At 39.1% G+C, this 14,563-nt stretch overlaps 1 protein-coding gene across 2 annotated transcripts in view; it reads right to left on the bottom strand.

The window, feature by feature from the left end:
- ano5a (anoctamin 5a) overlaps nt 1-14,563 on the bottom strand; it is a 49,234-nt gene that overhangs the window by 16,480 nt on the left and 18,191 nt on the right. For both annotated transcript variants that reach the window (XM_016238576.1, XM_016238577.1), the window contains 8 exons: nt 10,035-10,103; nt 9,567-9,851; nt 9,307-9,417; nt 9,077-9,192; nt 5,436-5,570; nt 5,103-5,208; nt 4,924-4,984; nt 2,953-3,104 (listed from right to left, as the gene is read on the bottom strand). In XM_016238576.1, coding sequence (XP_016094062.1) covers nt 2,953-3,104; nt 4,924-4,984; nt 5,103-5,208; nt 5,436-5,570; nt 9,077-9,192; nt 9,307-9,417; nt 9,567-9,851; nt 10,035-10,103 — 1,035 coding nt within the window. The remainder of the gene's footprint in view (nt 1-2,952; nt 3,105-4,923; nt 4,985-5,102; nt 5,209-5,435; nt 5,571-9,076; nt 9,193-9,306; nt 9,418-9,566; nt 9,852-10,034; nt 10,104-14,563) is intronic.

Raw genomic sequence — 14,563 nt, 5'->3', positions numbered from 1 at the left:
GTAAAACACATTTTGTCTTCAATTATTTTCATATTGCATATTTTTCCTATTTTAATTTTTGTTTTGAAAATATGGTAAAAACTGGTAAAAATGTACCAACAATCACATTTAAAAAATATACACTTTTTGATATACCATAAAAAAAAAAAATCAATCTGAATTAGGACAACATGAATTAGGAATTTAGGCTATCCATCTAACAGTAGCCTACCAAAATCTTATTAACAGTAGAAGTTCAATCTTACTGTAGTCTTCAAATCTGGGTACTGTCTTACGTTTTAAAATCACAAAGGGAGTTTGGTCCCATCAGGCTAACGTGACAGTCACGACTCGTGCAGCTGTAAGGTTTTCTTTTTCTTTTGTTTTTACTCGTGATCTTTACAACACGCATTACATTACGTATTTCATGGCACCCTCATTTTATGAGTATTTGGCGCCACCTATTGTTGTGGGTGTATTATTGACATGTCAAAGTCTAGATCCTGAATATAAGACGACCGCGTTTTTTCAGATGCATTTCCAAGAAAAAAACATCGTCTTATATTCGGGTCAATACGGTAAATAAAAACACTATTATTTTATCCACCTTTTTCTTGTCGTAAAAATGGGCGCGGCCATTTGTAAATTATATGGGTCTGGCTTCCGGTCTCATCTGCGTCCACTCCGTCCAGCTATTTTTAGCTGAACAAAACAGTTAGTTTTGCTGCTTGATATTGAAAGTTGGTGTGTCTTATCATATTAGTTTAATGTATTATCTTAATTATGAACACACTGGTTTGTAGTGCAAACATTTTTACCGTTTACTGCACGTTGTTATTCTCCCCGTTATTTACCTATAGCGGCTAATGAACCGGAAGTCTCACCCATAGGCTTACTTCCGCGTTGAAGAAAAAGGTGGATAGTACACCTAAAAACACAATGCTTATATTTTCATTTATTTATTTTTCCTTTTTACGGTTTGATTTCTTTACATGAATTTTCATCATTTTCAATGAAATCTTATACAGTATTACAGTTAGTTGATCTAAAACAGTGATTGTGCATTAACAGCTGTCAGTGAGCGGTCTGAACTTATTTCCACAGCACATTTTTGATTTTGGTCACACATGCGCACCACTTTATGTGCACCCCTGTTTATAAAACAAGAGCTGTGTGCAAGACCTTGTTATAATATATTGTGCATACCGTGTATGTCCATCCATCACAGCCTCATTTTCATTTTGTCAAATTAAATATGCCATCTAAACTGACTAATGGGTCTAATATGAGCCTAGATAAACCAAGCAGAAAAGTAAGATTAAAAAACTTAACATTTTAAAGCTAATATAAAATCTGCTGAAGGAACAGTTAAAAATCAACGCTGAGCAGCTGCAAGTTTAACAAACAATTAAATTCAGAACAAAGGGTGACATTCAAGAAAATTTTGCAGTGAGCATTTATAAGTAAACAATAAATTGACAATTATCTGTATCATCCTTTATATCCTTTTCCTCAATCGGGATCCCGAGAGCCATTTTCCTTCAGAGTGTATGCTGCCTTCACATGCTATCAGAAGTATCGTAAATACGGGTTTCCTAGTCAGAAAGCGAATATGTACGGCCTCTCAAGTTGTATTTACAACTGGGAAACTTGAGGTAATTTTGATATCTGAGTTTCTGCATTGGGCGGGCCATAAACTTAGCTGTAGTCCTGTAAAGTTTTATTCATTTTCCCCACAACATCTTCATTACGTTCTCTTGTTGTTACAGTCGTGTATATATACTAGGGCTGCACAATTAATCGAATTTCTAATCGCAATTACAATTACAAATGCCACAATTACGTAATTGTTCAAAGCAGCAATTAATCATTCAAAGTCCACTTATGTTATTCTGCACGCTTAAGATATGTTGTTTTTCCTTTCTACATTTTATCTTAAGGGTTTTTCCATTGTTTTAGTTTTAGTATAACATTATAATACCATTCATATTTTTACTTTTTTATTATTTAAAGAAGAAACCAATCCGATGTATATTTGACATTTGAGGCTTAATACTATAGGAAAAGCACTAAACATTTTTCAGTTAGAGTATTTTCAGCTTGTTTATTTGCATATAAAATACAGCATGCAGTTGCATCAAACAATGGTATAAACATCATTCAATGTAAATTGTGATAATCGTAATTAATAATCGCAATTACAGTTTCAAGGGAATAATCGACAATTATGATTTTTGTCATAATCGTGCAGCCCTAATATATACATATATAAATAATAGTGCTGTCAAACAATTAATCACATCCAAAATAAAAGTTTTTGTTTACATAATACATGTGTTATGTTAAATAAACACAGTACACACATATATTACGTAAACGAAAACTTTTATTTTGGATGCGATTAATCGCGATTAATCGTTTGACAGCACTAATAAATAACAAAATGAAAATAGCATTTATTTGACTGAAAATTGAGAATCGTCAGCAAGCTGAATATCTAGAGCAGTGAATGTGTCTGTGGTTAGCAATGAATGGGACGTTACATTTTATTCAAACCCTGTTTGATATTGACTCAATATCTTCTATACCTTTTGGCTTTAATAAGATTTTCACAAGAAACAGGCAATAGTGAACTCATGAATGGGTTCTTTCCAACAACAAAGCATTTGAATGCTACAAACTCATAGTTTTATCTCCACAAGTGGAAAGTAGGAAAATTCCAATAACATGTGAAGGCAGCATTAGTTCCAACTCTAATTAAACACACCTGAATCAACTAAACAGAGTCTACAAATTACGGCCAGGTGTACTTTAGCACATATGGAACTAAACTATGCAGAAAAGTCTTTCCAAGACCCTAGCTAGCACTATATGTTCAAAACTTGCTATTTTTTGCTTTAATATTGTAATTTCTGGTAAAACTACATACTGAAAAATCTCTGGGTCATTAGGTCATTAGATATGTATGCGTACTTGCGTGACACGATTGAGTCGACGGTGGGTGCACTTGGTCTCGTATTCGGGTCTGAGCTGCAGCTGTTGCTGCTCTTCCTCAAAGTCCACCAGATCCCACTCGTACTCCAGTCGGGCCTGACGCCGCTTCCAGAACTCCAGGAACAGAGTCACTGACACCGTAGAAAAATTACAACTTTAATCTCTCTATATAGACCCATTTCTGTGTTTTTGTGAGCGGAGCCTATCTGGTGGCAGAAAATGACAGCTTTTAAGTAGCAGTCTACGGAAAAGCCATAGAATAAATACATTTTTTATATTTCAAAATTCTGACTTTTTTCTCGCAATTCCGAGATTATATCTCACAATTCTGATAAGAAAAATCAACTCGTCATTCTCGCTTTTCCCCTCGGCTCAGAATCATTAGAATCATTTATATCCCACACTTCTGGCTTTTTTCCCCTCACTATTGACAAACTCACAATTGTTGAGTTAAAGTGAGTTATAAAGTCCGAAATAAGAGACATAAACTTGCATTTGCGAGAAAAAAAGTCAGAATTGTGAGATAAAATAGGTAAATGTTATAGGTTTAAATAGTATTTCATGCTTTAACTGTAGGGCTAATACCATATGTCCTCTATGTAAATATTATATAGACCTATTTTTCAAATCTAATTTATGCTTTAAAATAGGGTAATCATAGCAGGTTTCATCCATATTTCTTCCGTTTAAACGTCTGCGTTTAGCTTCAAATAGCATCTTTGACGACAGTATTCTATAAAAATGATTTGCATTCCGATTCTGACATCCAGAAGCACAATACATTTTTTCTCTTATTTCATGGACTTTACCCGTTTCCCTCCACTTGTTCCCAGTGTTTTTCAAAATGCACGTGCAGCTGCAAGTGACGTAACTGTGACGTCTACTCCAAAATGGTCTATTGTGTTTGTTTCCTGGACGCATAGAGTGCTGTATGATGATGCATTTTTGAAGGCCAAAATCCAGAACCCAGAGTTAGCATTTTTGCAATTCTTGTTCCATCATCCTGAAGTCAATGTTTTTTGAATGGGCTTTCGGTTAAATCTCTGAAATAAGCTCAGTGTTTAACACGAGCTCAAGATATTTTCATGTTTATTCTACAACATGAAATACATCAGTAATAACCTCTTTTTTTAAAGCTTCACTTGTCTTGAAAAAGGCAGCTGCTAAGTGGCTAAATGAGACCGACTAAATGAGTACTAACTCAAACTTTCAGGGGCAATTATTTGGTGGATCAAGTCATGTGACTGCAGTTTGTTCATAGCCTTGTATTTAGGCTTCAAAATAAAAGTTGTGCTCATTTGTGAAGATAATTATGTTGAGCAAAACGTGTAAGAATCCTAAACTTTTGTTGGTCAAAGAGCTTATTTTCTGCAATGTTTCAAAGGCTCATGGTTTTTGTCGAGGGAAGTGATGCTACCTTCTGGGTTGGCCTACAAAAACACGTCATTATTGCAGCTCTCTACTCAATCACCCCATGATGCCCCTCTTTTGCATTATTTGCATATTACTATTGTTTATAAAGCGTACTAAATATGCATAATTTCAAAGAAAATCATTTATATTGCAACCAGGTGTCATGCCATTCTAAATACAACGTTTGTTGTAAATGACTGACTGACAACATGAGGATTTTATTAAATGTTTAAGAACAAGCATCATATTTTACCATTAGGGGGAGTCAGAGTAAAAGAGAATATTAAATATTTACCAAATTTAGGCAGCGTATGTGCCATTTTCACCATGATCATAACAATTAAAACTACATTCAAACATTAACACATTCTCTTAAATGATGGCTCATACCTATTTTCATTGGCTGATCAACTGACATCAAACTGCACAAGGTAAAGTAAAGAAGGTGTAGGCAGTAGTTTGATGTAACAAATTTAGAGACAGGTAACAAATACAATTCTAGAACCAATACAACAGTTACAAGAGCTCACTACTCACCCCATATTCCCATGAATATCGCAAAGAACACCGTCGCTGTGTTGTCAAACAGATACGATTGCTACAAGGCAATCAGACGAAGGTACATTAATAAATACACAAAAACATGCTCCATAGGTAAATAAATAAATAAAAGATGTAAAAATTGTTACACCATGGACAGTTATTTTTTCACTCACCCATGAGGAGCTACAGGTTGTGCTGAGCTTCCAATAGCCACATTTCTTATCACAGAGAGGACACATGACAATCTGCCCACCAATGGTATCATTACAGATCTCTTTACTGCAGAAGACAACACAAATCGTTTCTGTGAACCCAAACTCAAAATTACTATACTTAACTCTAGCTTTATTTCACATGCCGTTGTGTTTACGAAATGTCAGAGAGCAATTCATAATACTGTACATTACAAGCGTTGCATTCTTAGCACTGCCACAAGGGGCACTATAGCAGGCATTAAAATGAACCATCTTCTGTTTCTGTTTTTAGTTTTCTAGTCTTATCCTCACCTCCAGACGTTTTCGTCAAAGGTGGCCACACCATAGATGAAACAGAGCAGACCAACAACTGCAGCATAGGAGAGCATCTCTGTGTAGAAACCCAGCCAAGCGAAGTAGATGCCAATCTTCTCTCCATAGTACTTCCTGTGGTACAGGAAACACATTAATCAAGGAAACCTCCATCCACTTGCTCAAAGTGTCAGCAACGCCTCACGCTCTCTAGATTTCATCTATTTAGTGATCATTTATTTAATAAGGAACCTTGAGCTAATTTCACATTTAGTAATTTTGCATTTAATCATTTTGCAGAAGCTTTTATCTAAAGCGACTTACAATTGGGTAATACATAAAGAGAAACGGGAAGTGCTCGTAATACCAAGTTTTAGGCATTGTTCAAATAAGTACAAGCTAGAAAGGGAAGGAATAAATAAAGAGAAAGACAGTGTTTTTGTTTTTTTTAGAATGAAGTCAAATAGCGTTGAAAGAGATAAGTTTTCAGCTGTCGCTTGAAAATTGTCAGGGAATCAGCATTGCGGATAGGGGTGGGAAGATCATTCCACCAGCCATGAACGGTGAACAAAAATGTTCTGGAAAGTGATTTTGTGATGGTACCACAAGGCGTCGCTCACTAGCAGCTCTCAGACTTCTAGAGGGGATGTAGATTCGTAGTAGTGAGTAGAAGTGGGCGGGTGCTGAGCCTGTGGCTGTTCTATATGCAAGCATCAATGTCTTGAATTTAATGCGAGCCGCAACCGGTAGCCAGTGCAAGGAAATAAAGAGAGGTAAAATATGGGCTATTTTGGGCTCGTTGAAGACCAGTCGTGCCGCTGCATTCAGAATCATTTGTAGAGGTTTGATTGTGCTTGATGGAAGTCCAGCCAGAAGAGCATTGCAGTAGTCCAGCCTAGAGATGACAAGGGCCTGGACAAGAAGTTGTGCAGCGTGCTCCGTTAGAAAGGGCCTGATCTTTCTGATGTTGTGCAATGCAAACCTGCAAGATCGAGCAGTCTTTGCAATGTGGTCTTTGAAGGTCAGCTGGTCATCAAAGAGTACACCAAGATTTGTTGATGGAGTAATTGTAGACGAACCTAGCTGGATGGTGAAATCACCAGAGTGAGTTGGAGTGGCAGGGAAGATGAGAAGATCAGTCTTTGCCAGGTTGAGCTGAAGGTGATGTTCTTTCATTCAAGCTGAGATGTCCGCCAGGCAGCCTGAGAACTGCAGCCACCGTTGGATCATCTGGTTGAAATGAGAGATAGAGCTGTGTGCCATCAGCATAGCAATGGTAGGAGAAGCCATGTGCCTGCATGATGGGACCCAGTGATGTTGTGTATATGGAGAAGAGGAGGGGTCCAAGAACTGATCCCTGAGGAACCCCAGTGACCAGTTGATGTGCTTTGGATACCTCCCCTCCCCAGGACACCCTGAAAGACCTACCAGTGAGATAGGATTCAAACCAGCGAAGTGGAATCCCTGTGATGCCCAGTGATGAGAGGGTGGACAGGAGGATCTGGTGATTGACAGTGTCAAAAGCAGCAGATAGATCCAGCAGAATAAGAACTGATGATTTGGAGTCAGCTTTTGCCATCCGGCCGCAATTTCTTTAACAAAAGCAGTGCAAAATATGTATCAGCTTATTTGAGTAACAAAAATTATAATAAAAATATTGCGGTGCTTTCAATATGCTATTAAGTTCACTATACGTCATTAGAGAAGATATGTGATTCTTCCTTGGCTCACGAGTATGAGACTGTTAAGAAAGACTTAATAGTGTTAATAAACTTCAGCAATAAAAACAACTTTACTTATTTTCGATGAATCGATTCATAATTCTGATTCAATTCATTATTTCCATCATCACTCGAAAATGTTGTTTTGGCATTTTACATGTTTTAATGTAGATATTTTAGTACATACTAGGGCTGTCAAATTTTTTTTTAATTTCGAATATTTGTCAAATTTAAAATAAAAATCCACATTCGAATGCAAAAATGTTGTATTCGAATTTTAGGTGTGCGTTAAGGAGGCAGCCTTATCAGTGGCACACAAGATGTGATGACGATGTAAGTGTCATTGCATTATAATGTTTTTGTTAGCCTATTCAGTTGAAGCCACTAGATGCGGTGCTGCTGCGTTGTTAATTACAAATATTGCGTGAAAAGAGAACATCAATGCGAAGAAGATCTTGTTTACATCAAAACTGTAACCAAGCCATTCACACAGAACGCATATTTTGCGCATTTTCTAGAGGGACATCTATCACCATTGCACTCGCGTCTTGCACAAAAGAGCCGCATGTTTAGAAAGCCATGTAAAATTAATGCAAGTCCAACTTTGAAAAAAACATATCTCGAGACTTTATGGAAGGTTTTTTCCCCACGACTGCAAACTCGTGTTTTTAAATGTAAAATGTACTCTGTGTGATTGGCTTTAGGCACTTTGTATTAAACTATGCATACATACATGATGCTGTATTGTTTATAGTTGTTTAAGCAACTTAATTATAATTGGTTTATAAGCATTATTTTAAGAATTATGCACTTTTTTCACAGATAGTCATGTTATCTTATGCTTTGAATAAACGTGCAGTAATATTTTGCTCGATGCGCCCTCTTGTGGCCTCAGGAGAGAAGCCAAAAGCTTTTCTTCACCCTAACTGAAATGATGCATTTTAAATTTGAATATAATTGGAATTTTGATCATATTTAAGCAAAAATTTCGAATTTAGTTTTTCAACCATTTTGACAGCCCTAGTACATACACCTAGCTATATATTGCTTTTTAATAACTTGTATTGTTATATTGGTGCATATCAATGAAAATTATTAAATGTAATTCTTCCTGGTGTTCATTTAGTGAAAAATGTGTAAAAAAATTAAAACCTTGTTTTTAACTATATTTTCACTCTTTTTATTCGTTGCATCGCGTGAATTTCTGCACACTATTATTCTGCATGCAAAAACTGCTTTAATGAACACTGCCCCGTCTGTAAATGTTCAAACAAGAAGACAGTCCCGCCCTCAAACTCACACTATTGGTCGAATCAACCTATTAATGGTTAGTAGTTTAAGCTGGGATAGGATAAAGTATTTCAACAAAAATTAAAAAAAAAAAATCTGAAAATTTGGATTCTAATTGCTTATAATGTCTGTTTAAAATAGATTTCTTGACTGTATATTTATAAATTTTTAAGACATTTTAGAGCAAATACATAATTATCAAAATAAAGAATATTGTCTAAAGACTGAAAATGTCAATCATGATTTGACACAATATCAACATGCAGAAACTAAGAAACACATTTTTCTATTGAGATATTTACTTAGTTCAGGAAAAATTACTGGAAAAGTATAAAGAATTAAAAAAAATGTGAAGTGTTTGTCATGTTCTGACCATAAAGGGTCGTTTAAACCACAATTAATGGTCTGGTTTCTACAACTTTCACTTAAAAGCAAAAATCGGCCTTTAAACTTAAAAGAAATAAAAAAGTGAAATTTATCGTGATAATTATCGATATCAACTGATATGAAAAATTTTATCGTGATAATTTTTTTGGGCCATATCGCCCAGCCCTAATGTCAAGGTAATATTTTGTGTGTGTTTTTAATAAAAGGAAGTTAAATATAAACCAAGGGATTTGCTGGTCTCACCGTATGAGGTTGAGCGGCTGCTCCTTGTAAAAGCTGCTGAAACGAGCCCAGTATTTATACAAGGAATAGCGTTCGCTCTCACAGTTAGCATCACGAGACCTGGTCCAGTACCTACACTACAAAAAACAGACATTAACGTTATTGTTTTTTCTATGGCACAAAACCTTCTGAATAGAGAAACATCTAGGTTTATGCCACTGAATGCACATCTTCCCCGGTTAAAGACTTACGTCATGCAAAGGGAAGGCAGCTGCGTAGGTCCCGTTGTTCAGCAGCCTCTTGATGCCCTTCTTATCCTTGTCTTCTTTACTGTATGGACATCGGGAAAGGATGTAATATACCTACATGGAGAAGAAAATAAACTAAGCCTTTGGTCACAGGGCAGTTCCTCAGTAAAAGTTTAATAAGGCCATGCTGCAATGGAGGTTACTACAATGTAATATCTTGTAATAATTTTATGTATTCTTGGCATTTCTACTGGTTTCCTTACAATCCTGTTCCGTGTGGATGGAGGAAAGAAGGTTTCTTTATCCTCGATGAGGAAGAAGTCAGTCTTGCTCTTGTCAAAGGTGGCGGTGAAGTAGTCGGGCTCAGGCTGCATCACATGCTCGGGCAGACGGTAGGGAGTACAGAGCCAGCTCAAGGGTACGTCTTTTTTATCTGGAATATCATTGGCTTTAAAAGGCACTTTGATTTTCAAAACATCTGCATATGTTGCCAGCACTTCCCATGGAACGTGGATCTTCAGGAAGTATGTCCTCCCATCTTCAGACTCCTGGAAAGACAAACACTGGTGCATGACTTTTTACTAATGCTGTGTCTAATAATACAGTTTATTATAAATGAACAATAACAGGTGAAAATGTGTAATGTTATATCGAAGTATGACTGATAATATATATATCGATGTCCTGATAGGGGTTTTGGTGTCATACGTGATTTCAGATGTTTCACTCACAGATTTGTCCTCAGTCTCCAGCTCAAGTCCAACTTTCTGTAAGTTAGCCTCAAACTCCTTCCTTCGATCCTGCATAGGGATGTTCATTTCGGTTAATATTCCCGACCATTATTTTATAGCGCACAACGTTTAGTTGTTATTGTGAGTGTACACAAACAAATGTAGACCCTTAACAGATTCGAACGATGTAATTAATCTTGTCTGTATGACCAAAAATGACAGGGTGTGATCGCGCCGGTGCCTCTATGCTAACTGTCATGCAGTATAAGCACACGCCTTTTCAGCTTTCACACTCCGCACAAACACTTGAAAGTGCGCACATTTAATATAGACATTATACATGTACAGTAGATGTTAAATATGTGTAGCAATATTCATGCATTTAATGTTTAACTGATAGTATTAATCGGTCAAAATTCTTATTTGCGGTTATCCTGCATGAAAGTTCAATAACACATCTGACAATCGCCGATTTGTGCTTCTGGTGCAGTACACACCGTACGTAGGGCAAGAAGGATTTCTGGTAACTATTCATGAAATGACAGACTGTAAAGCTGCATGTGTGTGAATTGTGAAGGCCTGGTAAAGCACATACTTTATGAGTAACAAGAATGTGGAAGTACACACAGACTCTCACCTCTGACACACACACACACACACAGTCAGTACACAAGGGTTGTCAGCATAGGCAGAGTTTGGGGGCTGCCGGGGGTACAGTGCCCGTCTAGTGGCCAGAGTCAAAGGTTTTATCAGGCTGTACTAAGCCTTCTTTTACTTTCACCCTTTGTCTTAAACTTTGCTGTTGTTTTGCTGTTTTGTTTGTTTGTTTTCCAGTTGGCTGTGCACAAGAATCACAATACAACTTTTAATCATGTGATACATATTTTTTCAGCAATTGTGATTCCCGTTTGCATTAAATCCTGCATGTGCATTAAACATTGTGTAAAAGTGGGTTCGTTCACCCAAAAATGAAAATTACACCATGATTTACTCACCCTAGGCGCATGACTTTCTTGTTTCAGACAATTACATTCAGAGTTATATTAAAAAATGTCATGGCTCTTTCAAGCTTTATAATGGCAGTGAATGGGGGTCGAGATTTTGAAGCAAAATAAAGTGCATCCATCCATCATAAAAAGTGCTCCACACGGCTCCGGGGGGGTTAATGCTCCGGGTGTGTGTTCACTACTGTGTGTGTGTGTGTGCACTTGGATGGGTTAAAGGTGACATATCATGAAAATCTGACTTTTTAAGTGCTATAGTCAGGTCCCCGGTGCATCTACCAACCAAGGAAACGTGAAAAAGTTTAACCCAATCACTTTGTTTTGGAAAGCCTTTTTCTGCAAGCGTCTGAGAAAACGAGCGCTTCTGATTTCGCTCCCTTGGTGACGTGGCAAAGGTATCTCATTATAATATTACCACCCCTTAATCTGTAAACTTCCACTCAAGGCGCCATCATTTTGATTTTGCAAGCGACAACGGTATACCAGCTCTAATGCCATGGCGAAAGTTTGAGCAAAACATGCTAATTGTTCCGTCTTTGGCTGCACAGACGAGCACAGAACGACTGTTTTTGTAACTTGCGTGTTTTTAACATAAACTTGTGTGTAAATGAGAATTTAGTTTAGTACTCACATGCTGTGACAGCCGCTTTCTGTCCATGTGCTTCGGATGTGTGCGCTCAGAAAACCTTATATCAGAAGTTTAAACTCATATGGTTTAAAACGCATGATTTCAGCGCGATAAACATGATAATCAGAACCAAAACAGGTGTTTTTAGCAGATACAAGCTGCAGCTCTATTCTGGAAAAGGGGGCGGGGAGCAGCAGCTCATTTGCATTTAAAGACACAGGCCCGAAAAACACATTTGCATTTAAAGACACAGGCCCGAAAAAACAGCTTGTTTCTGCTTCCACTCAAAATAGGCATTTTCTAAATTATATAATAAATGATCTGTGGAGTATTTTGAGCTGAAACTTCACAGACACATTTTGGGAACACCAGAGACTTATATTACATATAGCAAAAAGGGGCATAATATGTCACCTTTAAATGCAGAGCACAAATTCCTAGTATGGGTCACCATACTTGACAGATTTCACTTCACTCACTCACTAAATGCAATCTGAAGTGAAGCAAAGCAAAGTGTTTGTGTAAGAAAAATATCCATATTTAAAACTTTAAAAACCGTAATCTCTAGTTCCTATCAAAAGCTACACTCGATGTTGCATTTCAGTAACACTAATGAGAACATTCTTTGTTCGACCGGTTGTGAAGCATGTGTGTCAAACATGCCAAGAATTGGCTTAAATTACCTCGGTCGGTGACGTCACTGGAATGCAGAGGTTATAAATAGACATGAAACGGTCACATATCCAGGTTTCTTTGTCTTCAAAGACCGCTTTGTGTGTGTGTGTGTGTGTGTGTGTGTGTGTGTGTGTGTGTGTGTGTGCTACACTGCTGAAAGCAGTATCAATCAAGAGAAAAAAATAATAAGTTGAAAGTGAAAGTTAGTTTATTAATAATGTCGAGTGAATCTGCAAAGAGATGCGTGCCTCCCTCACGACCCATCTCTGAAGAGGACTCTCATGAGTGTTATTTGGAGAGTTTGGGGGAAGAGCACGCTGCTCTCTGTGATTCATTTCCTATTTGCGTGCTTCGCTTTAGGCTTGCTTTCTAACCGTGTAGATCTGGCTGAGGCTAATTTTCATTTTTAGGTGAACTATCCCTTTAAAAAGTGCCCTATGTAATTGTAATGTGGTGTTTGGGTTTTGTCTTGTTCATGTTTCCATGTCTTTTATTTTGTAATTGTTTCATGCTGTCAGTGTCATGCTTCCCTTGCCCTCATGTATCTCTGCCTTGTGTATGTGTCATGTTCTGATTGGTTGTCTTAGTCATGTGTCTTGTTTCCCATTGGTTTGTTCTTGTCATGTGACCCTCATTGTCTGATATAAGTAGCCATCATGTTCCCATAGTCTTTGTCTTGTATTGAAGTTGCACATGGGTTCTTCATTACTCTTGCCTTCAGTGAACTGATTCGTTACAGAATACACGACCACCAAAATGAACCCAGCAGATCGTCTCATTCGACTTCGCCAAGGAAGCTGGCCTATAGAGGATTATGTGGCAGACTTTTGTAAGTTGTGTCATTTGGTGGACTTTCATGAAAGACATTTTTCGTTTTGGTTTGGTTAAAAACATATCACATTTAATGCCACGCAATATCCCTCAATGGACTCTTGAGAAATTATGCATTGCGATTGAGTGGCTCTGCATTTACTGTGGGGGTTGTTGATGAAGAACACAGCTCTCCTACAGTACCTGCCACAACAGAACTTCTGAGTCCCCGGCCAAGATGGCCGCCACGCCCGAGTCCCCGGCCAAGATGGCCACCACGCCTGAGCCTCTCCTCTAAGGATTATTTTTGGGGGGGGCTATAGTGCCCAAGCTCATGCGAATGCAGAGCTTGGTCGAGGACTGAAAAGACTGATTGCTAGTGTGATGGACCCACCACTGATGTCAGTGAGAGCGGCTGACATTCCAGTGGTCCCTACGCTCTCAAGCCCACCAGGCATCCCACTGTCTACTGCACTGCCCGTAATGGCGGTCGCCGTTTTGAGCGTGTGGGCTGCACACTGCGCTCCAGAGTCCTCTCCTGTCCACGAGTCTGCTCCTGAGGCCTCTCCTGTCCACGAGTCTGCTCCTGAGGCCTCTTCTGTCCTTGAATCTGCCCCAGAGGCATCTCCTGCCTATGAGTCTGTCTCAGAGGCCTCTCCTATCCACAAGTCCTTTTCAAGGGTCTTTCCTATGCCTGAATCCGCTGCAGAACCTCCAGAGGTGGCGGCATCCGCTGCAGAACCTCCTGAGGTGGTGGCGGCCGCTTCCGAACTCCCAGACTGTCTTGTCACGACCACGGAGGCTGTTCACGAACTCACTGTCTGCTCTGTCACGGCCACGGAGGCCGTTCACAAACTCACTGTCCGCCCTGCCATGGCCAAGGAGGCCGTTCATGAACTCACAGTCTGCCCTGTTCTGCCTGCCCCGCCATGGCTCCCTGCTCTGCCTGCTCCACTTCATGGGCCTGACCCTCCGTCCCTCCCCCAGTTCCCCCTCCACTCCACCACCCTCCTGGACTTGTGGGGTTTTGGTTGTGTTTGTTTGGGTGTCTGGAGCCGCCCTTGGGGGGGGGGGGGGGCTCTGTCACGAATCCGGTCCATGAACTTCCGTCGGCTAACCATCAGAGGTCACCCTTCCCATTTTCATTGATTGAACCCTCTTGGAATGGCAGAAGCCTGCCGGGGAAACACGGGCTCAAGGCTATACCGTGGACTTTACACATATGAGATCCACTTAGGTCTTACATATGGAACCCAGCCTTCTACCGGTTCTCGAGGATTCAGTGAGTGAAGGCCTGGTGCCGGACGCTCCGCCACGTCTGGCTGCCGAGGGGACGGAGGAACTCAACAGGGTCTACTATATGGACTCTCTGGAGTGGTTTTGCAAGCCAACCCGAAGCCGGGGCCTCTCAG

This window comes from Sinocyclocheilus grahami, unplaced genomic scaffold (genome assembly GCF_001515645.1).
Source record: "Sinocyclocheilus grahami isolate Dianchi unplaced genomic scaffold, SAMN03320097.WGS_v1.1 scaffold543.1, whole genome shotgun sequence".
Taxonomy (NCBI): domain Eukaryota; kingdom Metazoa; phylum Chordata; class Actinopteri; order Cypriniformes; family Cyprinidae; genus Sinocyclocheilus; species Sinocyclocheilus grahami.
This window is presented reverse-complemented; position numbering and strand designations above follow the sequence as displayed.